At 50.5% G+C, this 27,859-nt stretch overlaps 1 protein-coding gene across 3 annotated transcripts in view; it reads left to right on the plus strand.

The window, feature by feature from the left end:
• TRPV4 (transient receptor potential cation channel subfamily V member 4) overlaps window positions 1-22,871 on the plus strand; it is a 43,764-nt gene extending 20,893 nt beyond the window's left edge. The window contains exons 4-16 of one of the 3 annotated variants that reach the window (XM_013982949.2): window positions 4,914-5,066; window positions 5,780-5,920; window positions 6,807-7,105; window positions 8,947-9,126; window positions 10,728-10,886; window positions 11,113-11,205; window positions 11,335-11,408; window positions 12,116-12,281; window positions 12,500-12,566; window positions 15,657-15,973; window positions 17,720-17,847; window positions 19,809-19,930; window positions 20,383-22,871. In XM_013982949.2, the coding sequence (XP_013838403.1) occupies window positions 4,914-5,066; window positions 5,780-5,920; window positions 6,807-7,105; window positions 8,947-9,126; window positions 10,728-10,886; window positions 11,113-11,205; window positions 11,335-11,408; window positions 12,116-12,281; window positions 12,500-12,566; window positions 15,657-15,973; window positions 17,720-17,847; window positions 19,809-19,930; window positions 20,383-20,540 (2,057 nt within the window). In that variant the 3' untranslated portion in view covers window positions 20,541-22,871. 3 annotated transcript variants of the gene reach the window in all.

The raw sequence follows: 27,859 nt of genomic DNA on the forward strand, positions 1-27,859 counted from the left end.
GGAGACCTGCACTGGGGGTCCCATTTCCCTTTGGCATCTTCCCTTGAGTCAGTGGGCTGCACTAGCCAGGAAGAGCACTGGACAGGGAGTCCGGTGCTATGTGTCCTTTACCATATAACTTAACCTCTCTGGACCCTTGCTGCCTTTCTTCATTTATTCATTCCACTTTTATTTATGAAAAGGTTAGTATCATAGGTAAGCAGAGTCTACCCAGCTGGGTTCAAGTCCTACCTTTACTACTTGAGGGGTGTGTGGCTTCTCTGAGCCTCAGTTTCTGCCCAGTTTTCTGGCTCCCTGCTCTAGGCTGAAACCCAGTCACTAGTGCCCATGGGACTTAGAGAGCTCATGGCCCAGAGAGCTCACCCTCCAGCCTTGTTCAGACTCAAAACCCCCACCTAAGCCCTTCCCTGCAAATTGGGGAAAGTGGCCTGTGAGCCCCTCCACCCAGGTCAGCCACCTGCTATGTGCCAGATACCAGGTAAACTGAAACTAACTGGCCATGTGACCCCACAAATCAATATAAAATGTCGAGAATTGTGGTACCTGCTAGAAAGGAGGATAGACTGGCCGTGTTAACAGCTCAGTGCTGATGAAGCTTCAAGGAGGTCAGGGGGCCATTTTTGGAGACTTTGGGTACTTAAAGTAAATTAAGTGCCAAAATAGGCTGACCGAGTCTGCAATATATATATATATTTTTTGTCTTTTTGCATTTTATTGAGCAGCTGCCATGACATATGGAGATTCCCAGGCTAGGGGTCTAATCGGAGCTGTAGCCACCGGCCTACGCCAGAGCCACAGCAACTCGGAATCCGAGCCATGTCTGCCACACACACCATAGCTCATGGCAAAGCCGGATCCTTAACCCACTGAGCAAGGGCAGGGATCGAACCCACAACCTCATGGTTCGTAGTCGGATTCGTTAACCACTGCGCCACGACGGGAACTCCATGCAATATATTTTTCACATATACGTTTATTAGTCAGATTCTTTGAACACCAAAATGATATAATGCTTTATCAAAAAAGAATTGCTAGGGAGTTCCCATCATGGCTCAGTGGAAACAAATCTGACTAGTATCCATGAGGTTGCAGGCTTGGTCCCTGGCCTCGCTCAGTGGGTTAAGGATCTGGCGTTGCCATGAGCTATGGTGTAGGCTGCAAATGCAGCTCAGATCCCGCATTGCTGCGGCTGTGGTGTAGGCTGGCAGCTGTAGCTCCAATTCGACTGCTAGCTTGGGAACTTCTATATGTCGTGGGTGTGGCCCTAAAAAGCAAAACAAAAACAAAACCCAACCGAATAAACAAAAAACAAAAAAAAAAAGAAAAGAATTACTGGACTTATAAAAAATATTCACTCATGCTGCCCAGCCAGATGGTGTGGCCTCACTTGTGGCGTAAGCTTAGAGTTGCGGAAGAGTTGTGCACCCTCTCTGCCTTCAGAGGGTCCCTGTGAAGGCGTGAATAATCTCATTTGGAGGTAATGCGTATTTAAGCCCCGGCCAAGTGGCCCTGCCTGGCCTCCTAAGTTCATCAGGTGAGAGTGGGGAGCTTTGGGATAGAGTGAATCCCAGTGAAACGGGGATCATGGTGCCTGTGACTTCAGCAGGCAGAGCAGTGCCAGGCTGGGCCTGCCAAGGCTTTTGGCTTCTCCAGGACTGAATAGGGGCGGTGGGGGGGAACCCCCAGGTGAGTGTGTCTGCATGAGCATGGGTGGAGGACTCTCAGGTTTGCAGGGGAAGGTCCCTGAAATTATATAGAATAATGCATGTGTAAAGGGGATTTACTGTGAGGCCCATTAATTAAGCTTGCTCTGGCCCCTTTTAACTTGGCCCTAATTTCGAGGTTGTAATTCTGTGTTTGTTTTCATAAATAGGATCCCCAATTGTGTAAGTCTCGGGCCTCACCAAAACCTGGATCTGCCCCTGCATGTTTTTATAACCAGAGGCTCATGAGCTCATTGATTCTCAAAGGAGTCAGTGGCCCTCCTGTGTGCCCCCCGCCCCAGCGCTCCCCAAAAATTTGACAGCCTCCAATTTGGCAATTAGGGGCCCTGGCTCCAGCTTTCCCCAGGGTCAGAGCCACTTTGCCACCTGGTGGTAGATTCCTGGAACTGCAACTCCTCATTCTGGGTAGCTGCTGTTCTTGGCATCCTCATCCCAGCACCCAGGCTGGCAGACCTTCACCCCAATTCAGCCTGGGCTGGGGGCTGTGGAAGTCCAAATCCAGGGTCTTGTTCCCCACTCAATACAAACCACTTAGGCACCTGTGGGTTGGAATTACCTGCAGTGCCCAGCTTGCCCCTTCATTGAATATTTATTAACTCAATGGGTGCTTATTGGTACCTACCAAGCGTCAGGCATTATGCTGGTGGGGGACAGAAATGGTGAGGGAAGCAAATATGACCCTGTCCTCAAATTGCTCTCAGTCTCCAGGGAAAGACTGATATTGAGCAAGCAATCACAGAAATAAGTACACAGTTACAAACTGTAATATGTATCCACAAAAAGGCTATATTGAGGATTTGACCTAATCAGGAAAATCTGGGAGAGCTTCCAGGAGGAGGTGACACTTGAGCTGAGTCCCAATGAATTGTTAACTCAAGTTAACCAAGTGAAAAGAGAGGGAGGAAGGACTAGAGAGGAGGTGAAGGAACAACATGTGCAAAGGCCCTGTGCCTGACCATCATCAGAGTTGGGCTCTGAGGTGACATCCAGTTGCTATGTGGAAAGTGGATTAAAGGACATCCAGAGGGGATGGTGGGAACAAGGCAGGTGTCCTGGGTATGTGAGAAAGATGGTGGTTAGGCCAGGTTGGTGGCAGTGCAGATGGAGAGGGGTGCAGTGTTTGGAAAAATAGGTAAAATGGGTAGGAATCCTGGGTGGGTGGGGGTTGGATATCGGGAGAAGGGAGGACGAAGACAAGAGTGACACAAAGATTTTTGGCTGGCTGGGTACACCCTCCTCTGAGAACGGGAACATACACAGACCTGATTGGTGTTTGGTGAGGGACCGATGACAAGATCAGTATGGATAATTGTGAGTTGCCTGACAATTAGAATACATACTGATTAAGGCTCACCTGAGTGGGTGTGTCTGGACAGAATCCCCAGGGCCCTCAGCTAGTATTCAGGGCCCCCTCCCCATTATGCAGATAGGGAGCTGGAGTTCCTTATCCATTCAATGCATAGTTACCTGGTGTCCACTCTGGGCTGGATGCCAGGGCTGTAGGGGGAAGCAGCCAGAATGAGGCTTGTCCAAGCAACCCCACCCCTAGGGCGGTGGGATTGGAATTCAGGTCTTTGCGAGTCTGCATTCTCCCCAGTGATTCTAAATATCTAGGGAGACCTTTAAGTCACCACTCGTGGAATAATAACCGCAGCAGTATTATTTATCCAGGTCTCTTAGCTGCCGGGCTCATCAACAAATATCTACTAGCTCATCAATTTCCCTTTGTAGCCTCAATTTAGCCAGACAGAAAGCAGAGAAAAGGTCATACAGAAACCCGGAACAAAGCCCCATTCAAACCCCAGGGGTCTTGGCTCCAGGGCAGGCACCTCAGCCCACACCTGCCTCTCCCATCCCCCATCCTGCTCCTGATCGCATTCCTGCATCCGGCCTTTTGGTCCTGCGTCTGCTTCACTGGGGAGTTCTCTTTTTATTGACTCGCTTTTTAAGATATAAATCAATTCATGTCACCATAAAAATTAATACAAGGGAAAGAAAATTGCAAAGAAACATTAGCAAGCGTTAGTGGGAGATGTTAAGGGACCATTAGTATCAAACGGAGACTGACTTCACAGCAGGGCTTTGACAAGGGGATGAAACCTTGCACACTCGAGCCTTTATTGTTATTATTGCTGCATCTGCAGAAACCCCAAAGTACTCGAAGGTAATTTCACATCCTAGGGTAATTTCATATCCACTGTGGCTCATGGCCTGCACTTTGGGGAACTCTGCATTCCCTCTGCTCCCCTCTAGGGGCGCTAGTGTAACCACTTCTTGGGAAAAGGATCTATGTTCCAACTGGCTGGCAAAGGCCACCCTGGGTCTGCTTTTAGAGGTTCACTGTCAGCATTAGCAGATTAAAGGCTCTGAGAAGTCCTGTAGGGAAGAAATGCAGTGGGTTTGGCTTAACCCAGCATTTCCCCTTTTATTCGATTTTTTTTTGAGGTTTCTTTTTTTAAAATGTTATATACACATATTTAGGGCCGCACCCGTGGCGTATAGAGGTTCCCAGGCTAGGGGTAAAGTTGGAGCTGTAGCTACTGGCCTACTTGCCAGAGCCACAGCAATGCCAGATCTGAGCCATGTCTGTGACCTACACCACAGCTCACAGCAACGCAGGATCCTTAACCCACTGAGTGAGGCCAGGTATTGAACCCTCAACCTCATGGTTCCTAGTCAGATTCATTTCTGCTGAGCCGTAATGGGAACTCCTTTTTTAAAATTTTTAAATGATTTTTATTTTTTCCATTATGGTCGGTTTATGGTGTTCTGTCCATTTCTACTGCACAGCATAGTCACCCAGTCACACACACACACACATATATATATACATTCTTTTTCTCATAGGATCCTCCATCATATTCCATCATAAGTGACTGGATATAGTTCCCTGTGTTATACAGCAGGATCTCATCACTTACCCACTCCAAATGCAATAGTTTGCATCTATTAACTCTTTTATTTGACTTTTAATATTTCCCCCCAGATATGCTTTGATAAATACCAATCTATAGGCTGGAAGGAACTTATGCTCTTCTGAGTTTATTTGACCTTCTCAGTATCATGCAGGGCAGGTAGGGAACAGGCTCAAAGAGGAGGAGTGATACGGCCAAGGCCTCTGGCTTCCTGCCCAGTGCCCTGTCCCCTGCTGCACAGCAGTTTGGGCCACCTGTACATCTCTCCCCCCAGAGCCGTCCACAGGGAAGACCTGTCTGCCCAAGGCCCTGCTGAACCTGAGCAATGGCCGCAACGACACGATCCCGGTGCTTCTGGACATTGCCGAGCGTACAGGCAACATGCGAGAATTCATCAACTCACCCTTCCGGGACATCTACTACCGAGGTGGGGCCCTGAGCCAGGCAGGAGTGGGGGCACCAGCCTCACTCATCTGATCCCCAAGCCTAGGAGCTTCAGATGAGGCCCCAAGGGCCAGCATGTCCCCAGGAAGCAAGTGTTGAATGAATTAACAGACGAAAGAACAAGAACTTCTTTGATATTCTGAGTTTCAGAATCCAAGGTCCCAAGGGCCCTAGATGCAATGAGCATCAAATGGGCCATGAACCTGGGAATGTGGGCCCCAGATGCTCTGGTTCTGGATACTCTGAGGCTCTAAGGTAATAGTTCTGTGAGTCAACAGCTCTAAAAGGCAGAAGTGTCACCAGTCCCAGCTCCCTGGGTCTAAATTCTGAGATCTATGAATCCAACTTGACCTTTCAGATTCCTGGATGTGCAGATTCAAAGGCTGTGAATTTTATGTCCTGGGTACCCAGTGTTGTGAGACCATGATGCCGTTGTCACCTCTAGGATGAAAGCCGCTTATGGTCAGACAAGTCCCACACTTGGGATTCTAGAAGTCGGATCTCCCTTTGAGCCTAAGATCCCATCTGATTGCATGATGCAGCAGGTCTGGGACTTCAGGCCTCAGAAACTCCACATCCAGGAATGTCTGAAGGTCCCTTTGCTGCTCTGGGGTGGATTTCTACCTTCTGTACCCCAGTGCCCCCCATGCCTGGTGAGGTCTGTGCCCCCGATGACTGTCCCCCACTCCCTCCAAGGCCAGACCGCCCTGCACATTGCCATCGAGCGCCGCTGCAAACACTATGTGGAGCTCCTGGTGGCCCAAGGTGCTGACGTCCACGCTCAGGCCCGGGGGCGCTTCTTCCAGCCCAAGGATGAAGGAGGCTATTTCTATTTCGGTGAGGAGGGGCCTAGTGGGGGCTGGGCACATGTGGGAGAAGCTGGGGGTGACATGGTGGTGGCTACAGCCCCAGCCCCTCCCCAAACACCCAAGTCTGCGCTGGCTGTGGGCCTGGACAGTGCCTGGTGCACAGGCGGCCACCTTGCTTGTCTTGGTCATAGCAGCCTTGCCTTTGAGGGGTAGAGTGTCACCTCACTTTCCTGAGCCTCAATTTCCCCATCTGTACAATGGGGAAGTGATGGGATCAGAGGGTTGCAATGGGGTGTACCTTCAGTCCAACTTAAGCTGGGACTGAGGGTCAGATGGCAGGGCCATCACCACCATGTGCCAGTTGGACCCGTGAAAGATTTTAAATTTCACTACTGCTTAAAGGCACATCTTATTTGGAGTTCCCGTTTTAGCTCAGTAGGTTAAGAACCCGACTAATATCCATGAGGATGCAAGTTTGGCCCCACTCAGTATGTTAAGGATCTGGCTTAGCCGTGAGCTGTGGTGTAGACATGGCTCGGATCCCATGTTGCTGTGGCTGTGGTATAGGCTGGCAGCTGCAGCTCCAATTTGACCCCTAGCCTGGGAACTCCTGTATGCCACGGGTGTAGCCCTAAAAAGACAAAAAAAAAAAAAAAAGCTCATGTTACTTGGGGTTCACGGACAAAGTCCCTCAAGGAATCCCTCACAGGCTTCAAGTTGCATGGCCACCCCCCAGTAGCTTCCCCCGTCTCTCCGGAGCATCACCCCAGACAGAAGCTGTCAGCCAGGGCACATCCACTTTGACCGTGGGTGCCATGTCCTTCATCTGGGCATCTGCCCCCGAGTGTCCACAGGCAGAGCTCCCCACTCCAGGCCCTTGTCACTGACCTTCCCGCATCCACCCCTGGCTGCAGGAGAGCTGCCCCTATCGCTGGCTGCCTGCACCAACCAGCCCCACATCGTCAATTACCTGACGGAGAACCCGCACAAGAAGGCGGACATGCGGCGCCAGGACTCCCGTGGCAACACGGTGCTGCATGCGCTGGTGGCCATCGCTGACAACACCCGTGAGAACACCAAGTTTGTCACCAAGATGTACGACCTGCTGCTGCTCAAGTGTGCCCGCCTCTTCCCTGACAGCAACCTGGAAGCCGTGCTCAACAACGACGGCCTCTCGCCCCTCATGATGGCTGCCAAGACGGGCAAGATTGGGGTGAGGGCAGGGCTGGGTGGCACCCATTCTTACTCCTCTACACACACAAACACATTCTTATTAATATGCACACCCACCTCCCATCCTGCCAACCCTGGTGTGTGGCTGTCACAGCTCAGAAACCTGCTATGGCTCCCTATTGTCTAGCCAAGCTCTATTCACTTTCAACCCAGAGCCTCTCTCCTCACCCCACCCCACCAGATGCTCACTGCCTGCTCCAACCAGCCAGGGCAAGCCACCGATAGAGAACTGAGTCCCAGAGCTCCAGCCCTGCAGTCCCCCCTCCCTCCATGGTTGGGGTCCTGGCTCAGCCCCTGACCTGCTGAGTGGCTGTGTGCCAGTTCCTGCCCTCTCTGGCCTAAAGCAGGATTTCTCAGCCTGGGTATTACTGACTTTGGGGGCTGGAGGATTTGGGGGCTGGGGCTGATCTGTGCCATTGTGGGATGTTTAACTACATCCCTGGCCTTGACCTGCTAGATGCCGGTAGTGCCCCCTCTACCAATCGTGACAACCCCAAATGTCTCTGGACATTGCCAAATTGTCCCCTGGGGGTCACCATCCCCTGACTGAGAACCAAAGCTGGGGTTCTCTGTAGTCAGAAGCACCTGTGTCCAAGGCCGGGCTTGGCTACTTCCCAGCCTGTGACCTCAGGCATCTTACTTCTTTGCGCCTCAGCTTCCTTGTCTGTAAAATGGGGATAATACAGCAGCCCTGTGCTATCGTGTTCTGACAGCTCAATGAGGTGATCCACTTAAAGCTGTTAAGAAAATCCTGAGATGGGTAATAAGTTCTCAATAAATGGTGGGGATTCTTATTCCTCTATTAAAAGTATAGCAAAAGTTACTGAAATTGCAGTTATACCAGAGTCCTGGAAAATGGCTGTTTTTTGTTTTTGTTTTTGTTTTTTGCTGCATCCTCGTCATGTAAAATTTCCTGGGCCAGAGATCGAGCCTGTACCAAAGCGGAGTCCTGAGCCACTGCAGTGACAGTGCTGGATCCTTAACCTACTGAGCTACCAGGGAACTCCCAAGGCCTGGGTTTAAATTCTGCCTTTGTCCTGTGGAACCCTGTGGCCCTAGGTGACTCTCACCCTTCTCTGTTTCTCAGTTTCCCTATGTGTAAGCCAGAGACAGTAGGAGTTGTAATAGGAAAGGCCGAATAGGATAATTATTACTAGAGATTTAACTGATCAATAAAGTTGATTAATTCTGTTTTTGTCACATAAAGAGGATACTCATTACAACTCAGATCTTTTTTTTTTTTTTTTTTTTTTTTTTTTGCTTTTTAGGGCTGCACTTGTGGCATATGGAGGTTCCTAGGCTAAGGGTCTAATCAGAGCTACAGCTGCTGGCCTACACCACAGCCACGTCTGCAACGTGGGGTCCAAGCCACGTCTGCAACCTACACCACCACGTCTGCACCCCCACCTACAGCTCTTGGCAACTCCAGATACTTAACCCACTGAGCGAGGCCAGGGATCAAACCCACAACCTCATCGTTCCTAGTTGGATTCATTTCCACTGCACCACAGTGGGAACTCCACAACTCAGATTTTTAAGACTGACCTGGGCTGAGTCTGGCTTCCGCTAACTGCGTGGCCTCAGGGGACATCCTTCTTTTCTCTGAGCCTGTTGGCTCATCTGTCAACCAATATGGTAAGCACAAGAATGAAACGAGGTGACGTGAGGAAAGGGTCCGGCATGCAGCAGGTGCTCAGTAAATATTTGCCCTCCCCTCCATCCTGTTCTCTGGGGAGGCACTGTGTGATGGGGTCCCTCTGATGTGAGTGGCTAAGCAGCAGTGCCCCCCAGGACCCCTTAACCCTCCCTTCTCCCATGCAGATCTTTCAGCACATCATCCGTCGGGAGGTGACAGATGAGGACACCAGGCATCTGTCCCGCAAGTTCAAGGACTGGGCCTATGGGCCTGTGTATTCCTCGCTCTATGACCTCTCCTCCCTGGACACGTGTGGGGAAGAGGCCTCCGTGCTGGAGATCCTGGTGTACAACAGCAAGATCGAGGTGGGCACTAGGGCAGGGGACATGGCCCAGGGGAGGAGGGGCCCACAGCAGTGGCAGCAGTGGGTCCCCAAACTGAGTGCAAGAGAAGGGTTCCATCTAGTGCCTAGAACAGCCTCTGGAACTTGGGGGGAAGTGGGAGCATTGTAAGGGTCAGGCTTCAGGGGCAGGCAGGACTGGATCAGGATATTGGCTCTGTAACTTACATGCTGTGTGACTCAGGACAAGGTGCCCAACCTCTCTGAGTCCCAGCTTCCTCTTTTGTAACATGAGGATAAGGATAGAGCATACCCCACTGGCTTGCTAGGAAGCCCAGATAAATTTGTCTTAGAAGAGCCTGGCACTGGGTAAACATTATGTGTCAGCTATTATCATTAGTATTCATTATATGAAGTTTTTGAAAGCTCTTTTTTTTCACTTAGCAGTATTTTATGAACCTCGTTCTGCACCATTAAATATTCCTCTGCAGTATCATTGCTGCGTGGAAATGGACCTCATTCCTATCAACCATTCCTCTATTCTTGGTCATTTGGGTTTGTTTCCGCATCTAACTATCAGGAATAACACTGCACTGGCAACTTTGTGGCTATGTAATTGCACAAATCCTTGATGATAAAGAAAATCAAGTTGTTAAAGGGACAGGACACTGTACAAATGGAGCAGAAAGTGCTGGGGCCTGGGTGCAAAAGGTTTCACTTCCAGCCCCGGCTCTGTGAGGGTGGACAGATGCCTTCCCTTGCTGGATCTTACTTCCTTCATCTTTGAAATTAGTGACCAACTTGATTTACCTTAGAGATGATGGGAGGTTTGGCATCTCTGCTGCAAACTCTGATTGATTGGTAGTGTCTGCCCAGGGAGCTATCCAGAGGATTATTGTGCAGGACTCAATTACTGATGTCTGCCCTGGGTTCAGAATTGAAAAATTGTAGTGGGTCACATATTTATCATCTTTAGGCTAAATGTCCCAACCCCACTTCCTGAATTATAATTTCTTTTTATTTTTTATTAATGATTTTTATTTTTTCCATTTTAGTTGGTTTACAGTGTTCTGTCAATTCTTACTGTACAGCAAAGTGACACACACACACATATATACATTCTTTTTCTCACATTATCCTCCATCATGTTCCATCACAAGTGACTAGATATAGTTCCCCATGCTGTAAAGCAGGATTTCATGGCTTATCCACTCCAAATTCAGTAGTTTGCATCTATTAACCCCAGACTCCCAGTCCATCCCTCTCCCTCCCCTGAATCAGAATTTCTGAGGTCAGAGCCCAGGGACTTATATTTTTAACAAGCTGCATAGCTGATTTTGCTGCCAGCAGCTCAGCTCCGTCCACAGATTGGAGTTTGGGGAAACCACAAGAAGAGATTTCTTTTAGGCGCTTTCGAGCCCTGAGTCCTATGACTCTAGAAGAGTCTGGAAAGGCAAGTTGGGGCGGAATTGGGCAGAGCCTCAAAGGCCCAGAAGTTTGAGTATCACTGAAGAATGGTTAGGAGGAAGAATGCTCTCAGAGCAGACGGTGGGGAAGGCATGCTGGACTCAGACTGTTTGGCCCCGAACCAGCCTGACTGGCCCCCGACCACCCCGCCTCCCACAGAACCGCCACGAGATGCTGGCCGTGGAACCCATCAATGAACTGCTGCGGGACAAGTGGCGCAAGTTCGGGGCAGTTTCCTTCTACATCAATGTGGTCTCCTATCTGTGTGCCATGGTCATCTTTACCCTCACCGCTTACTACCAGCCTCTGGAGGGCACGGTGAGTGACCATGCACCAGGCAGGAGCTGGGGTGTAGCTGGGTCCCCTGTGGGAGGGACTGGAGAGGGCTTAGGAACAGGATGGTGGGTGCTCTGTACATCCAGGGGAAGAGAATGAGGGAAGAGGTGCCATAGGACCCAGATGGTTGGGGTCTTGGGGAACATCTGGACCTGGGGCCAGGTGTTAGAAGGGCTGGGTGAGGACTCGCACGCCCCCTGTCCCCCAGCCACCATACCCTTACCACACCACGGTGGACTACCTGAGGCTGGCCGGTGAGATCATCACACTCTTCACTGGGGTCCTGTTCTTTTTCACCAACGTGAGTGCTTGGCCCCCCACCCTACACACCTGCCCGCCCCCCTCCTTCTCTTCCTCCACCTCTTTTAGCTCCTCTCTCCTCCCCTTGGCACTCCTGCTGGCTCCATCTCTCTCATGCCCCCGCCTCCAGATCAAAGACTTGTTCATGAAGAAATGCCCTGGAGTGAATTCTCTCTTCATTGATGGCTCCTTCCAGTTACTCTAGTGAGTAGAGGTCCCCAGACTGGTGGCTTCTGGGTGAGGAAGGTGGGCTTGGGCAGGGACACTGCTCAGGTTTGGTGGTGGTGGGAGTGGCTCTGCTGGAGTGAATTCACCCAGCCTGAACATCTGCAGCCCAAAGTCAAGACAAGGTCACTATCAAGCAAAAGGATCTACTGGGTAAAGCAAGATTCTGGTTGCTAGAGAGTTATCACCATGCACACCACAGATAAAAATAATCTAACCTCCTTTGCTTGTGATTCATTGCTAATGTCTGCCAGGAGTGCCCATGTTAAGAATCTTGAGGCTGTGTCTGTGTTTAATGGGAGCGAGTGCTGGGATTGATTAATGATGTCTGCCTAGGGCACAGGATGAGTTGCTGCATGTGTGTTATATCTTTTCCCGTATCCTTAGAGAACAATGAAATTCCCTTAGCCACAAAATCTCCACTGAATCCCACTGAATCTTTCTCTAGCAATTCTGAATCACATCACTTTGGGATCTGGGAGGGCCTCAGGGCCATTACACACACATCAGCTGCCAATTAATTGGGTGTTCTGGTTAACAGAATGCTGGAGAACCCGGTGAATCCATGTGGTTTCTCTGCTGCGGGTCATCGGGATGTCCTGGTACCTAGAGGGCTCAAGGGCATGCCTCCCCCTCCAGGACCTCATTGTCCCCTTTCCCCTCTGGCGGTCTCCACTGCCCTGTAGCTTCATCTACTCTGTGCTGGTGATTGTCTCCGCGGGCCTCTACCTGGCGGGGATTGAGGCCTACCTGGCCGTCATGGTCTTTGCCTTGGTCCTGGGCTGGATGAATGCCCTGTACTTCACCCGTGGGCTGAAGCTGACAGGGACCTATAGCATCATGATCCAGAAGGTAAGGAGCAGGGCACCCACTGGACACACATATGCAGACAGTGCCAGGGCCCTGAGGACATGGGGGCACCGTGGTGGCCGCAGGCAGGGCCTGGACATCGGCGGGGTGTGGGTAGGGGGAACAAAGTGGATCTGGAGGGAAGACTTGAGATGAGGAGTGGGGCAAGTGAGAAACCACATGTCTCATCTTTGCCTCCGTATCCCCGCCGGGGCCTTTAGATCCTCTTCAAAGATCTTTTCCGTTTCCTGCTGGTCTACTTGCTCTTCATGATCGGCTACGCTTCAGGTGAGCTCTGGGTGCCTGGGTGAGCCTGGCAGGGGCGGTACCAGGGCTGGATCAGCCACCATAAAGCGTGTGTTTGTAGACTCCTCACTGGGTGCCCGTCCCTGCTTCATTCAATTCCCCCAGTAAGTCTGTAAGGTAAGTGTCTTTATTACCACCTTTTACAGATAAGGAAACTGAGCTTTAGGAAGGTTAAATGTGAATTCCTGCTGTGGTGCAACAGGACTGGTGTTGCCAGGTTGCAGGTTTGATCCCCTGCATGGCACAGAGGGTTAAAGGATCTGGCATTGCTGCAGCTGCAGTGTAGGTTGCAATGGCGGCTTAGATCTGACCGCTGGTTCAGGAACTCCATAGGCCACAGGGCAGCCAAAAATGAAAAGAAAAAGAAAGGTTAAATAACTTGTCCAAATGCAAAAGCATGGATGTGATAAAACTGGCATATTAGCTATGGTTGCAAAAGGAGCACCCAAAACTTAGTGGCTTAAAACAACCATTTATCATTACTCTCAAAGCTGTGGGTCAGCTGGGTGCTTGTGGTCACCCGGGCCAGATTTGGCTAATCTTTTTTTGGAGGGGCTGTTCCTGCAGCATGCAGAAGTTCCCAGGCCAGGGATCAAACTGAGCCACAGCAATGGCAATGCTAGATCCTTAACCATTAGCCTACCAGGGAACTCCATATTTGGCTAATCCTGATGGGCTCCCGTGTCTGTGCTCCGCTGGCAGGTTGGCTACCAGCTGACTAGTGTAGCTAGGGTGGCCTCTGTTGGGTTGACTTTACTATCTTCCCCAGGGTCACTCATTTCCAGCCAGCTAGCTGGAACTTGGTCAGTGGTGGTCTGAGGTTCCCAGAATGTGAGCAGAAGTGTTCAAGGTCTCTGCCTGGCCCGGCATCGCTTCTGGCTCACCCTCTTGGCCAAAGCAAGTTTCAAGGCCCGCCTTGATTCAAAGCATGGGGAAATAGACTCTATCCTCTTGGTGGAAGGAGCTACAAAGCCACATTGAAGGGGTGTGGATATGAGGGAGGGCACATTTTAATCATTAATCGAGCAGCCTGGGCTGCTCAGCACTGGCTCCTTCCTTGATGTCACGATGCCTTGGGACCTTAGTGACACAGGTCATTGGGGAAAGATTAGGGATGGGGAAATTAATCAAGGGGTTGGGCTGGCCTGGTGATCTGCCATCCAGTGACCAGTATCCAAAAGGGAGTGGCCAACCCAGGCTTCACCAGGCTGCAGTCACATCTGAGGAGGTTGGTCTGGGAATCAGCACTGGCAGCAGGAGTCTGATGGTGGTGATATTTTGACCCTGATAATGCCAAGGCTCTGTGTGGATTATTTTGGAGAAGAACTGTGGCCTTAGCTTAGCTGGGGAGAGAGGGACATGGTCTAACTGCCCCTCCAAGGAGTAGGCCTCGAAAGGACTCGCCCTAGTGCAGTGGTTTGGGAGTAGGGTCAAGTCTGGCCTTACTGCAGTCCTAAATATAGAAACTGAAGCAGAAGGTTAGGTGAAAGTAGCAACTTAGTAGTCAGCTTTGTCCAAGGGCTTCTGCTAGGGAACACCAGATCCCTATTCTCTCTTTTTTTTCTCTTTTATTTTCTCACTGTACAGCAAGGGGATCAAGTTATCCTTACATGTATACATTTTTTCCCCCACCCTTTGTTCTGTTGCAACATGAGTATCTAGACATAGTTCTCAAACAGATCCCTATTCTGATGCTGACATATCCCAAACATGGCACATGTGCTACTGTTTCCCACTCTTGTGCCCTTGACAGACATTGCTAATGGATTACAGATGTGTTTTTCTGATAAGTTAGACAAGGTCTTGGAATTCAGGGAGCTCCCTGGTGGCCTATTTCATTAAGGAACTGGCATTGTTGTTGCTGTGGTTTGGGTCACTGCTGTGGCTTGGGTTTTATTCCTGGCCTGGGAACTTCTGCATGCCATGGGTGCAGCCAGAAAAAAAAAATCCTTCTCAACATGTTTCAGCAGCCACTATATAATTGAATAGCATTAGTATATGGATTGGAACCTGCTTACTATAATCCCAGGCTGAAGGCACCATGACACTGTACATTCCACTGACTGAAGGGACTCCGTCCCCCTCATGCTCCCTGACCTGGATGATTTTGGAGCAGTTGTTGATGCTAAACAGTGTTGAGAAGGACTCTGAGGCTTTGTCTAGGCTTAGTGGGCAGGGATGAGCACCATGATCAGTTTGAGATGTCTGGAGGGGGTGAGGCCTTAGGGAGCACAGCTTCTGGGGCAGGCAAGACAAATACCTAATTTCACCTTCCACCCTTCCTCTCTGAGCTGGTGCTGGTTGGGAAATAGGAGCACTCAAGAGAGTCTGCCCCCAATGCTGGCATTCCAGGCTCCCAAGACTTCTAAGAACAAGAGGCTTGGCACTGTGAACATTTGGAGTCAGATAATTCTCTATGGAAGGGACGGTCCTGTGAGTGGTGGGATGTCTAGCAGCATCCCTTGGTATTTACCCACTAGAGGGGGCCAGTAGTACCCCCTTCCACCTATGACAACCAAAAATGTCTCTAGACCTGCCAAAGGTGCCTGGGGGAAAATTACCTCTGGTTGGGAGTTCCTGCTGCAGCTCAGCGGTTATGAACCTGACTAGTATCCATGAGGATGCAAGTTTGATCCCTGGCCTCGCTCAGTGGGTTAAGGATCTGGCGTTGCTGTGAGCTGTGGTGTAGGTCGCAGATGTGGCTTGAATCTGACATTGCTGTGGCTGTGGTGTAGACTGTAGTTCCGACTTGACCCCTAGCCTGGGAACTTTCATATGCTGCAGGTGCAGCCCTAAAAAAAAAAAAAAAAAAAATTACCCCTGGTTGAGAATCACCACACTAGGTCCTAGGACCTTCTTCCTTGTTAGCAAGAGCTTATGGAAAGAGTGAAGGCTTTGGCTGCAGGGGAACCTGGGTTCAACCACTGGCTTGGCTTCCTTGCTGGGTAAGCTTGGGCCAGTGCTCTCCCCTTGCCGGGCCTTAGCGCTCCCTTCCAGCAAATGGGAACAGTCCTCCCACTTCTCAGCCGGCGTCCTCACCCTCGGGGGCCGTCACCGCTCTCCCTCCCACAGCCCTGGTCTCCCTCCTGAACCCATGTGCCAACATGAAGGTGTGCAGTGAGGACCACACCAACTGCACAGTGCCCACGTACCCCTCGTGCCGCGACAGCGAGACCTTCAGCACCTTCCTCCTGGACCTCTTCAAGCTGACCATCGGCATGGGCGACCTGGAGATGCTGAGCAGCACCAAGTACCCCGTGGTCTTCATTATCCTGCTCGTCACATACATCATCCTCACGTTCGTGCTACTCCTCAACATGCTCATCGCCCTCATGGGGGAGACGGTGGGCCAGGTCTCCAAGGAGAGCAAGCACATCTGGAAGCTGCAGGTGAGGCCCCGGCACCCCCATCCCTGGCCCGCCAGCCACTCATTCTTGTCCTTCTAAGGTGGGGCAACCTGACCCACGGTACCCCCTTGGCCTTCCAATGAGCCAAACCATCTCCTTCTGCCTCCACTTCCCTGTCTGTAAAATGGGCACAAAAGGCTGCAGTCTGTTTCGCAGAACCACCTAGCGCATTTCCAGGTGGTTTCTTGCCTGACCACCAGCTGTGGGCTTAGGATTCCCTTGTGGTCCAGTTCTCAGAATACAGTCAGCTTCATCCAGCTCCACTGAGTGAGCTCTGTCAGCACCGGAAATGCTCAGAGCATCGCATTTCAGTGGGGGTCCTGCACTGAGCCCAGGGGGCAGCTTTCATGCCCCACCCTGGCCCAAGAGACAAGACCGGCATGGATACAGGCCACCCCAGAGCGGGAAGCGTCAGCATTCTCATCCAAGGGGCTTTTACAGCCCAGGCGTAACTTCCAGGCTCTAACTCCCCTGGAAGCAGATGTGGATGATGTTGAAGCAGGGCTCACGGGCACTGGGCAGCTGCTGCCTTTGCTTCCCACCGGTTCCTGCCCAATCCTAGAGAGCAGGGGCTTGAGGGGAGGTGCACAGCCCACCTGGCCACATGCAGTGCAAGAACTGGGGTTCCCAGTAAATGATGTCTCCATAAGGCAGCACCCACATTTACCATGACTTGGTGCATTTCCAGGAGATGTACAATGAGGGAAAAACCCTCCACAGTCTTCTTCCCAGGTCTGGGTCTCAGGGAGCCATCTGACTTGCTCTTAAACCTTTATCCATGCCCCTTAATTTCCAAGGCCTCAGTTTCCCCGCTGGGTGTAACTCTTAAGATGCAAACTGGCAGCCTGTGGACTAGATTTGACCAGCAAAGATTTTTTTCTGCATCAGCATATTTTTATTTTTAAATTTTTATTTATTTATTTATTTTTTGCTTTTTAGGGCTGCACCTGCAGCATATGGAGTTTCCCAAATCGGAGCTGTAGCCTATACCACAGCCATAGCAACATGGGATCCAATCCCTATCTGCATCCTACACCACAGCTCATGGCAATGCCGGATCCTTAACCCACTGAGCAGGTCCAGGGATTGAACCTGCAGCCTTATGGTTCCTAGTTGGATTTGTTTCTGCTGTGCCACAATGGGAACTCCACCATATTTTAAAATAATTAATGCAAAAAAGTATAAATTTAGTTATTTTGGCCACACCCTTGGCATGTGGGAATTCCTGGGCCAGGGATCGAATCCATGCCACAGCATTGGCCCAAGCTGCTGCAGTGACCATGCCAGATCCTTAACCCCCTGTGCCACAAGGGAACTCCCAAAAATTGTAAATAGAAAAATCCAGACTTCTGGCCTTTCTTGGAAAGTTGGAAGCCTGGCAGGGCAAGCCCATGTTCCTGCCTGGCACTGCTCAGGTGGATGAGGGGTGGCTCCCCACTTTTCACTGGGTGAGGGGCCTGCACTCCCTGGTCTGCCCAAGCCCCCCTACCCCCGGTGATACCCAGTGCCAAGTGGACACTAGGTGTCCTGGGGCCCTGGCTGCTGATGACCCTGCTTCCCTCATCTTCCCCTGTGGGTGTTTGAGTCAATAACCCTGTTTCCAGGGGCTGTGGGAGCTGGGAACCTAGTTCTCTGCCCACTCCAGCCCATAGCGTCATTTCTGCCAGTAGAGCAGTTAGGCGAGGCTGGGGGCCGCTCACCCACAGCCCGCCCGCCTCCCTCCCGCAGTGGGCCACCACCATCCTGGACATCGAGCGCTCCTTCCCTGTGTTCCTGAGGAAGGCCTTCCGCTCTGGCGAGATGGTGACAGTGGGCAAGAGCTCGGACGGCACCCCAGACCGCAGGTGGTGCTTCAGGTAAAGCTGGGCCTGGTGGGCCCATTGGGCCCATTGGGCCGCCTCATGTGTTCTACCCATTGCAACTTCCCGAGCCACTGAGGCCCAGATGGGCCTGACCAGAACTCAGTTCCTCTGGCTGAGCCAGGGTAAGTTAGTTCAGTTCTCAGCCTCGGTTTCTTCATCTGTGAAATGGGAACAGTGATGGCATCATTCCCTCGGCCAGCCCCTGACACACAGTGAGACAGACATCCCTGTGCATCCAGTGTTACTGCTCCTCTGTCTCTTGCTGGAGGAGGCAGAGGCTCGGAGGCAGTGCTCATCATAGGGCATTACCCTCTATGGATGAAATAATGGGGTGGGAGTCCCCACTGTGGTGCCACGGGGTTGGCAGCGTCTCTGCAGTGCTAGGATGCAGGTTCCATCCCCTGCTGGTGCAGTGGGTTAAAGGATCCCATGTTGCCACAACTGTGGCTCGGATCTGATTCCTGGCCTGGGAATTCCATAGGCCATGGGACAGCCAAAAAAAGAAAAAAAGGGTGGGTTTCAGGGGGAAGCTGAGGATGTTACCCGGATGCATGGGAATGCCAGCTTCTTAGGGGAACCCCAGGCTGACTCTTTTAAGAGGACTCATCCTATGTAACGTGATTGCCAGCACAGAGCATAAGCGTCACGTTTGGTGTCAGAAAAAGTCAGTTTCTACTATGACAGTCCCCACCCCACAGGCCAGCTAGTCAATCCTATTCCACTTGAATTTGAAGTTCAAGTCCTGACTCTGTGATTTATCAGCTTTGTGACTTTGGACAAAGAGTTTAACAAGCCTCAGTTTCCTCATCTGTAAAAAGGGAGCTTCCTTATTGGGGCCTGACCCATAGCAGTTGCTCAAAAAAAAAAAAAAAAAAAAAAAAAAAGGAAATGGAGTGAAAATAACTAAAAATAATTTCAGAAAGAAAAAATATCAAGCCAATCGGGGACCAAGAGGCTATAACCTGACTTTCGGACATGATTTATGAGGGTGACCAATAATAAGAGTGAGAGTATCAAGGAGTCCGTCCATCCGCAGATGAATGGATGTGTATCCATACAAAGTATGATGTGTCCACACAACAGAATATTATTCAGCCGTAAAAAAGGAAGGCAGTACTGATCCAGGTTACATTGTGGATAAACCTTGATGCTAAATGAAAGCAGGCAGACCCAAAGCCACATACTGAATGAGTCTACTTACATGAAATGTCCAGAATAGGTCAATCTATAGAGGCAGGAAGTAGAACAGAGGTTACCAGGGGCTGGCGGGAAGAGGAAAGGGGAGTTATGACTTAATAGGTACGGAATTTCTGTTTGGGGTGATGAAATGTTTCAGAAGTAGATAGCGGTGGGAGTTCCCTGGTGGCTCAGTGGATTAAGGATCCAGTGTTGTCACTGCTGCAGCTCGATCCCTGGCCTGGGAACTTTCACATGCCATAGGCACAGCCAAAAAAAAAAAGATAAGTGGTGATGGTTGCACAACCTTTGGAATGTGTTTAATGCCACTGAATTGTATACTTATAAATGCTTTAATTTGGCAAAGTTTATGTTCTAAATAGTCTACCAAAACAAAAAAAGGAGAAGACGGAGTTCCCATCATGGCTCAGTGGTTAACGAATCCGACTAGGAACCATGGAGTTGTGGGTTCGATCCCTGGCCTTGCTCAGTGGGTTGAGGATCCAGCATTGCCATGAGCTGTGGTGTAGGTTGCAGATGCGGCGTGGATCCCGCGTTGCTGTGGCTCTGGTGTAGGCCGGTGGCTACAGCTCCGATTAGACCCCTAGCCTGGGAACCTCCATATGCCTTGGGAGTGGCCCAAGAAATGGCAAAAAGACAAAAAAAAAAAAAAAGAGGGAGTGCTGGGAGGCTAGAGCAGGGAAGCTGCCTGGGGGCGGGGAAGGGGTGCAGTCTCCCAGGGGTGCCCTGTGACCCTCGCTCTGCTGTGGCCCCACCAGGGTAGACGAGGTGAACTGGTCTCACTGGAACCAGAACTTGGGCATCATTAACGAGGACCCAGGCAAGAACGAGAGCTACCAGTATTACGGCTTCTCACACACCGTGGGCCGCCTCCGGAGGGGTGAGTGGTCAGGGAGAAGTGGGGGGAGACTCAGGGCACAGAGTGGGGGGGGGCCCTGGGCATTCTCGACACTAATTTGCTCTGAGCAGTCCTGTCCCCTTTCTGGGACTCAGTGTTCACATCAGTAGAATGGGAGGGTCTGATGGGCTGGCTGCTGAGCTTCCTCTGCTGCTTGCAAATGCCTGGGGCCCCTCGCACCTGAGACACGGTGGAGAGGACACAGGTGCTGAGGCTTCCTGACTGGGGATTGAAGTGATTCTTCCATTTATTCCAGTGTGCTCCTGGGTGGATTCTGTGACATCTCTGAGCCTCAGTTTCCACCTCTGTAACATAGGGATAATAAGCCTCCCCTTTTAAAACACTGGGGAGGGCCTGGTGCACAGAAGGTGCTCACTGCATGCACGCGCACTCTCCACCCACCCTCACCCCTCCCTCCGCCGTGTTCACCATAGATCGCTGGTCCTCAGTGGTGCCCCGCGTGGTGGAGCTGAACAAGAACTCGAACCCGGATGAGGTGGTGGTGCCTCTGGATAACATGGGGAAACCCAGCTGCGACGGCCACCAGCAGAGTTATCCCCCCAAGTGGAGGACTGACGATGCCCCCCTGTAAGGGCTGCAGGCAGAGCATGTCTCCTCCACTGCCCATTTCTAGTCTGCCTGCATTTCAGGGGTGTCCCCTGGGGGGTCCCCCCAGTGCCCTCTTTCAACCCCCAGAGGTGAGGGCCAGGCAGACATGCCGGGGAGGCCCCAGGACCCTCTGGTCCCCAGGCCCTGGCCTCCAGCCCCATCCCTACCCTGGGCACAGGGCTCCTGGCCACCTGTCTCACTCCCATGGAGTCACGTAAGCAACCCCAGGGCCTCTCTGCCTGCAGGGGCTCAGACCCCTGCCTCTCCATTTATTTATTTGCTCTGCTCTCAGGAAAGCGTCACGACCCCTTCCCCAAGCTGGAGCCTGGCAGGGGCCTCTGGACCCAGTCCCGGGTGCACTGCCGACTAAGCCCCTGGCCCCACCCTGCACCCTGGGCTGCACAGGCCATCCCGTGCTGAAGTGTGGTGGCTTTGCCGAAGGGTCGTGCCCTTGAGGTGGGCCGTGCCTTCTGTGTGTTCTGTAGAATTGTTGGTGCTCAATAAATGTTCACAGATGGTAGAGATGGGGATGAGGGTGGGGATGAGGGTGGGGATGATGGTGGGAAGAGTGGTAACGGGCATGGGAGAGCTAAGAAATTCCTGCGTGTGTGTTCAGAGGTGGGAGGATGGGGACAGGGAGGAGAGCAGGGGCAGTAGTAATGACCAAGGTGGTGTTGAGGGGGATGGTTGGGGGGCTGGACTTGGGGTGGGTGGGGCTGTGAACGTGGGCTGGAGCTGAAGACTGAGCTGCTTCCCTTACGAGGGCAGCTGTTCTCCCCACAGTCACTCTCCACTGCCTGTCACGCCCAGGGGAGCTCCAAGCCTCTGTGCATGAGAAGGAAGCCCCGAAACACCCCATCCTGCTACTCCACCCTGGAGCAGAGGAACCTGCTGCCAGCTCCTTGGTTCTGGCTCAGACTGGGTCTTATCTCCCCTCTGAAGCTTCAGTTGAGAAGAGCTTGGGTCCCAGAGGATCAGACCAAGGACAGCTGTAGTGGGAGAAACACAGAGCATGAAGTCTGTGGATCTGGGTTGGTACTCTACCCAAGCTCTGCCACTGGGTCACTTTACTTCTTTGGGTCTCCATGTCCCCGTCTGTCAGAAGTACATCAACTACTTGAAGGATAGGAATCTATTTAGCTCTCTGAGAATGAAGGGGAGACTAATTGTGTTACCACTAAGGATGGTTGGGGGGCACCAACCTTCTCACAGACCCATTCTTTCCATCCCCCTCTACCTGAAAGTGCCTTCCAGGGACTGATGGCCTCTCCTCTCGGTCCAGGGATGACCCAGCTTTTCCCAGGGCTCCATGCTTCCTCATTCCAACTCAACACACGCAGAGGGTCCTCATCCAGCATTCTCAGTGGGAGTCCCAAGAGCCTTTCTGATTGGATGGACCTGAGTCACATATCATGTCTGAGCCAATCCCATGGCTGGGGGATGGGATGCCCTCTCTGGCTGAGCCAAGCTTTCTGGGTAATGGTGGCTAGGTCCTAAATGCTGAGCCTCAGTGTGCTCATCTGTAGAATGGGGCACAGCATTTGTCAAGTGATTCCCTGGGCTTCTCAAAGAAGAGATGGTTGTGGTTGTGGTGTTCCTATAGTTATATGTTTAGGACAGCAAGTCACAGAAAACTCAGGCTGACTTGAAGAAAAGAATGTTTATTGTCTCAGCAGGAAGTCCCAAGTTAGGGAGGGCAGTACGGTTGGTTAATTCAGCCTCTGTGATTCATTAAGGGTTCTGCCAGCTCATATAGACCTTCAAGCATTTATCAGGAACTGTGCTAGGCACCACCCACGGGTGTGCTGGCTTTTTCCTTACACGGATCAAGGACACAAGATGGTGCCACTGTTTCAAGTATTACATCCAGATTCAGCAGCACCCAGAGGAAGGAGAGATGGTTCTTTCTGTGTATCTTTTTATGAGGGAGAAAAACTTCCTGATATCCCCCAGCCAACCTCCCCTCTTGTATTATTGGCCAGAATTGTGTCACGTGGCCATTGCTTCAGCCAACCAGCAGGCTGGAAGCAGCAGTTGTGCTAAAGTAGCAGAGGACAACAGGGAGAAAGGTAGTTTCCCCAATTTGGTCTGGGTTCTTTGGGAAAGGGGGCGGGGGGAACCAATATTGCCTAGCCAGCCAGTAATATGGGCTACAGGCTTTTTTTCCTGGATGCCCACTATCCACCTTGTCTTTCCAGTGGGGGGGTGTGCAACAATGTCACAGAAAATGGCATTGTGGGGCTATAAAGAGGTCATTTCTCTAGGGGGATTTGTGATGGGTGGGCCCACAAAATAAAAACTTTCTCAACTCAAAGGGACTCCATAATTTTTTTTCCTTTTTTTTTTTTTTTTTCTTTTAAGGCCATACCCGTAGCATATGGAGGTTCCCAGGTTAGGGGTCTAATCAGAGCTACAACTGCCGGCCTACACCACAGCCACAGCAATGCCAGATCTTTAACCCACTGAGTGAGGCCAGGGATCGAACCTGCATCCTTATGGATGCTAGTCAAATTTGTTAACGGCTGAGCCATGACGGGAATTCTGGCACTCCATAAATTATTGAGGTGAATGCTTAATTCATTTTTTTGAGATAATGAAATAATAATAAATGAATAATTTCCTCTGAGGACACTTTTAGGTAAATATATAGGAACTTTTTCAACTGTGATTTTCTAAATATTTGATGGTTTGGGTGTCGATTTTCTATAACTCAAGAACTGTTTAGGGGAAATTTAAAATATTTTCAAGTTGTTGAGATTTTGTTTGTTCGTATAAGATCTTAAAGATGACTTTTCCCAGTGTCCTTCAAAGTATGGGGCATGTACTGGTGGTGTGCCAGAATATCTTCAGGGGACCCACTGGACAAAGAATCACTTGGAGGAAAACATCCCTCCTGATTATGACATAGTCTCAGTTTGATGCTTCTGGGTTTTAATACCTTCCCAACACTCGTGAATCTCTCTTGAACGGAGAAAAACCTGAGGCTCAAGATCTCTGAAAGGCAGAGCTAGAATCAGGGATGGCATTAGCTCCTCCTGGACCACAGGGACTGAGGATGGAGAGGGTAAGTTCCGAGGAAAGCTGGAATGTGCTAGACTGTGTCAATGGCCCTGATTCTTCCCTTCAGCCATTCCTTTGTAACTCTGTCTTCCCACAGTGGGCAAAGCATGGCCTTGCACCCCTGGGCTTGGCCATGTGACTTGTTTGAACCAATGGGATGTCAGCAGATAAGCCAGATGGAGGATGAGAGAGACATGGAACAGAGCTATTTTTTTTTTTTTTTTTTTTTTTTTTTGGTATGGCATTGAGTTTTTGCCTTTTTTTTTTTTTTTTTCAAGTGCAGTAATCAATTTTGTGGCAAATAGCTACTGGATATAGACAGTAGAAGAAAGAGTAACTAGAACCCGGTCAGGCCAAAAAACCTGACTGTCCACTGCACTCCGTGTTATAGATGAGGAAACTGAGACTCAGAGAGGGGAAACTTGCCCAGGGCATCTGGCTGGTGAGTGGTGGGGGCAGGATTCGAACCCAGGTATTCTGCCCTCAGACCCCATCTTGGAGAGAAAACCCTCTGACCCTGAGGGGTGAGAGATGATGAGGCCAGATCACTTCTGCTATGGGTGAAGACCCTGGCTGTCACCTGCCACTTCTGCTGAGCCGCCGAGACTGTCAGTTTGAACATACCCCTAACTTTATTCCAAGAAGGATTTCTTATTATGTGCGTGTGTGTGTATTTAATAATGATAAAGCACTTGTATGTCATATTTGACAGCAGGGCTTTTTTCATCCCCAGTTTAAAGCACTACTGGGAAATAATTAGTGCTACCAGAGTCAAAAACAATGGGACCCCATCAGAAAAGACAGTCTCAGAAACTCTCAGATCTTAATTGAACAATTACCTCTTATGCCTATGAATAGTTCATTATTACATGCCCTGTTATTATTAGCTGTTATTATTGTTTTAGATGAATGCTGGGGATTTTTTTTTTTTTAATCAAAAGCCATTTTCAACCATACTGTTCGTCTGCCTCTGCGTACCCATGCTTCTGACATTTCCGAATGTAATCATGTCGTAGTCGGCAGTCAGTCTCCGCACCGAGCCTGGATAACAGTGCGTTCTGATCGCTTCAGTTGTTTGGATGGGGTGGTTAAATACTCCAGGTCTCTGTTCATCACAGTCCTCTGTTATTAATTTTTGACTCCTTGGCAAAAGCATTTGCATGAGAATCAGGCACTTTCCATCTTTTATTTTTCAGGAATCCCAAATCATCAGGGACAATGGGGAGATCCTGGTTCTTCCCCAGCTTTTGAGACAGAAACAAAAGGGGGTGGTAGTGATGGAACCAGACAACAGGATAGAAGGAGGTGGGGACCCAAGCCCTAGGGCTGGAGGGTGGGGGGCTGGATCAGGAGAGGCCAGGCCAGGAGTCTGGGGTTCTTGGAGAGAAACATGAACAGAAGGAAACAGATGAGCACACATACGGTATCTGCCATGTGTTAGGCGCTGTGTTCAGTGTCTGGCATTCATATTTCAGAACTAAGCGTGGGCGCTCATGGACTGGCGTGGATGCCTCTCCGCAAGTCTTGACTTCTTCCTTATTCATGGCACCTCGTTTTGTTTAGAGTTCTCCACTGTGCTTTACAGTCATGGACTTCCCTGGGGCAGCCAGCATGACGCTATCTATGTATCAATATAGGAATAACCACGTAAACCAACTCTGGCCCATGAGACAAAAGGGGAAGTGTGCTGAAGGAGGAGGAATTCTGGGAAATAAGAGAAATATAAGAAACAGTGTCTTCTTTGCTGGGCACTGTCAGGCCTGGATGTGATGCCTGGAATAGCAGCAGCCATTTTGCAACCATGAAGGGGCTTGGTGGAACAGAAAGATGAAAAGAATATGAGTCTTTGATGATACCAATGTGCAACTGAATTCACCAACCCTGGAGCCACCCTACCACAGATCTTACGATTGTTTGAAATTACCATTTTTTCCCCTTATTTATACCATGAGTAGGGGTTCCTATTACTTTGCCACAATCATGAAGATAGAAGAACAAATTTTTCTGCCTATTTTAAAGCTGGAGAAAGTGAGACCCAATGAAGTAAACGCTTTTGCCTAAGTACATACAGCCTGGATTGTGATGGAGTCAGAATTCGAATCCTCTTTTAAGGAGGAAAGCCCTGCTGGGGGGAGGGGGCAGGATTTTTTTTTTTTTTAATTTAGCAATTTAGTCTTTCCACAGCTGGGGCACGTTCTATTTCTCTACAGCAACAGGCCGTGATGGCTTTTACCAGGTGCAGGCAGGACAGGTTGTGTGGAGCTGAGACTAAAACCCAGGTCCCCATATCCCAGCTCAGAGTCTTCTCGGCACATCAAGGTGTTCAATGACATCAGAGACTCCCCCTCCATCTCAGTCCCCCTCAGATAGGGATACGCCCACTGGATCTCCCAGATCCGCCTTGGCCTCTGCAGGGTGGGGCAGCTGATCCTGGAGACTGGCCACCAGGGGCTGCTGTAGTCACATCCAGGAACCTCCACGGAGGCGGTCTGTGGGAAACTTGGATGAGCTTCCCATTAGGTGTGCCCTGAGGCTGTAAGACTCAGGAAATCGGACAACCACCTTTCCCACCAGGAGAAAAAGGGGCCCATATCTGCCTCTATAAAGTCTAGGACTAGTGGCTGTGTGTCCTCAAGCAAGTTGCCTCCCTTCTCTGAACCACACTTTGCTCATTTTCAAAATAGGGGAAACTGAATTCCATTATGGCTCGGTGCTTAATGAACCCGACTATTATCCATGAAGATGTAGGTTCAATCCCTGGCCTTGCTCAGCAGGTTAAGGATCCGGCGTTGCCTTGAGCTGCAGTGTAGGTTGCAGACGTGTCTTGGATCCCGAGTTGCTGTGGCTGTGGCGTAGGCCGGCGTCTATAGCTCCAATTGGACCCCTAGCCTGGGAACTTCCATATGCTGTGGATGTGGCCCTGAAAAGACAAAATATTAAAAAAAAAAAAAAAAAAAGGTATCATGGGTACTGCTCAAACATGGGCTTTCTCTCTCTCCCTGGGGGGGTCTTCCCCCTCCTTGGGGCCTAGCTCAACATGGGGGACAAAGACCAATTAGGACACGAGGCTCAACAGCTCCAGGTCAGGGTTGGATTCCAGTTCCTGCTCTGCTGCAAACCCATTAGGAGCCTTTGTGTTGCAGTTGTGGAAACAGGCCCCCTGAGGAGAAGGGACTTAGTTTCCCCAACTGCAACACATGGGGTAGGACTCAGGATTTTCTGAAGCCCTTGGGATGCTAACAGAAACAAAAACTTAGGTGACCAGTAAAAGTTAGGGAAATGCTGGGTTAAAGCTGGAGGGGTATCTTGCCTGTAGGACTTTTCAGAGCCTTTAATTTGCTAACGTGATCTGTGCATCTCCAAGGTAGAGGTGGGGAGGGGGAGAAAGGCATCTGTGTCAAACTCTTTTAACCTAGAAACCCACTTTCCAAGGTGAAAATCAGCCAGAGTAGGTAATGACAGAAATAATACATGGAACGGGCTCCATGCTGCTTGGTGGATTAGACCACCCATCTCTTGTGTTCAACCCCACACATGCTTTGTAATATTAGTCTTACTTTACAGTTGAGAAATAAGTGTCTTAAAGAGGGGCAGTCACTAGCCAAAGGCCACACACTGGGGGGTGGGGGACGCAGCCTCAGGACTGGAACCCCTGAGCCCCACTGCTGTGGGAGGGGATCCCCACTAACAGGACTAATTTGCCCTGTCATTTTTTTTTTTTTCTGTCTTTTTAGGGCTGCACCTGCGGCATATGGAATTTCCCAAGCTAGGGGTCGAATTGGAGCTACAGCTGCTGATCTACCCCACAGCCACAGCAACACAGGATCCTTAACTCACTGAGCGAAGCCAGGGATCAAACCTGCGTCCTCATGGATACTAGTCAGATTCATTACCTCTGAGCCATGACAGGAACTCCCCTTTTTTCTTTCTTTTTTTCCCTGTCATCCTGATCACACATCACATGATGCTGTCCCAGTCCTTCAAATGCCACGGCTCACTTTAACAGAGGCTCAGAGAACTGGAGTTGAGACTCAGAGATGTCACCACACAAGTCACCCAGGGTCACACATGGAGTCTGTAGGAGACTGAGATTAGTTTTCTTGCTTAGTCCCTTCCCCCTGCCACTCTCTGGTGAGCTGGTGATGGTAGTGATTTAAACAAGAAAGCTCTGGTCTACTGGGCTCACCTGCCCCCATGCTTGGACTCCACCTTCCAGCAGGCAGCATAGGAGCCCCCCTGGCA

Source organism: Sus scrofa, chromosome 14 (genome assembly GCF_000003025.6).
Source record: "Sus scrofa isolate TJ Tabasco breed Duroc chromosome 14, Sscrofa11.1, whole genome shotgun sequence".
Lineage (NCBI taxonomy): Eukaryota > Metazoa > Chordata > Mammalia > Artiodactyla > Suidae > Sus > Sus scrofa.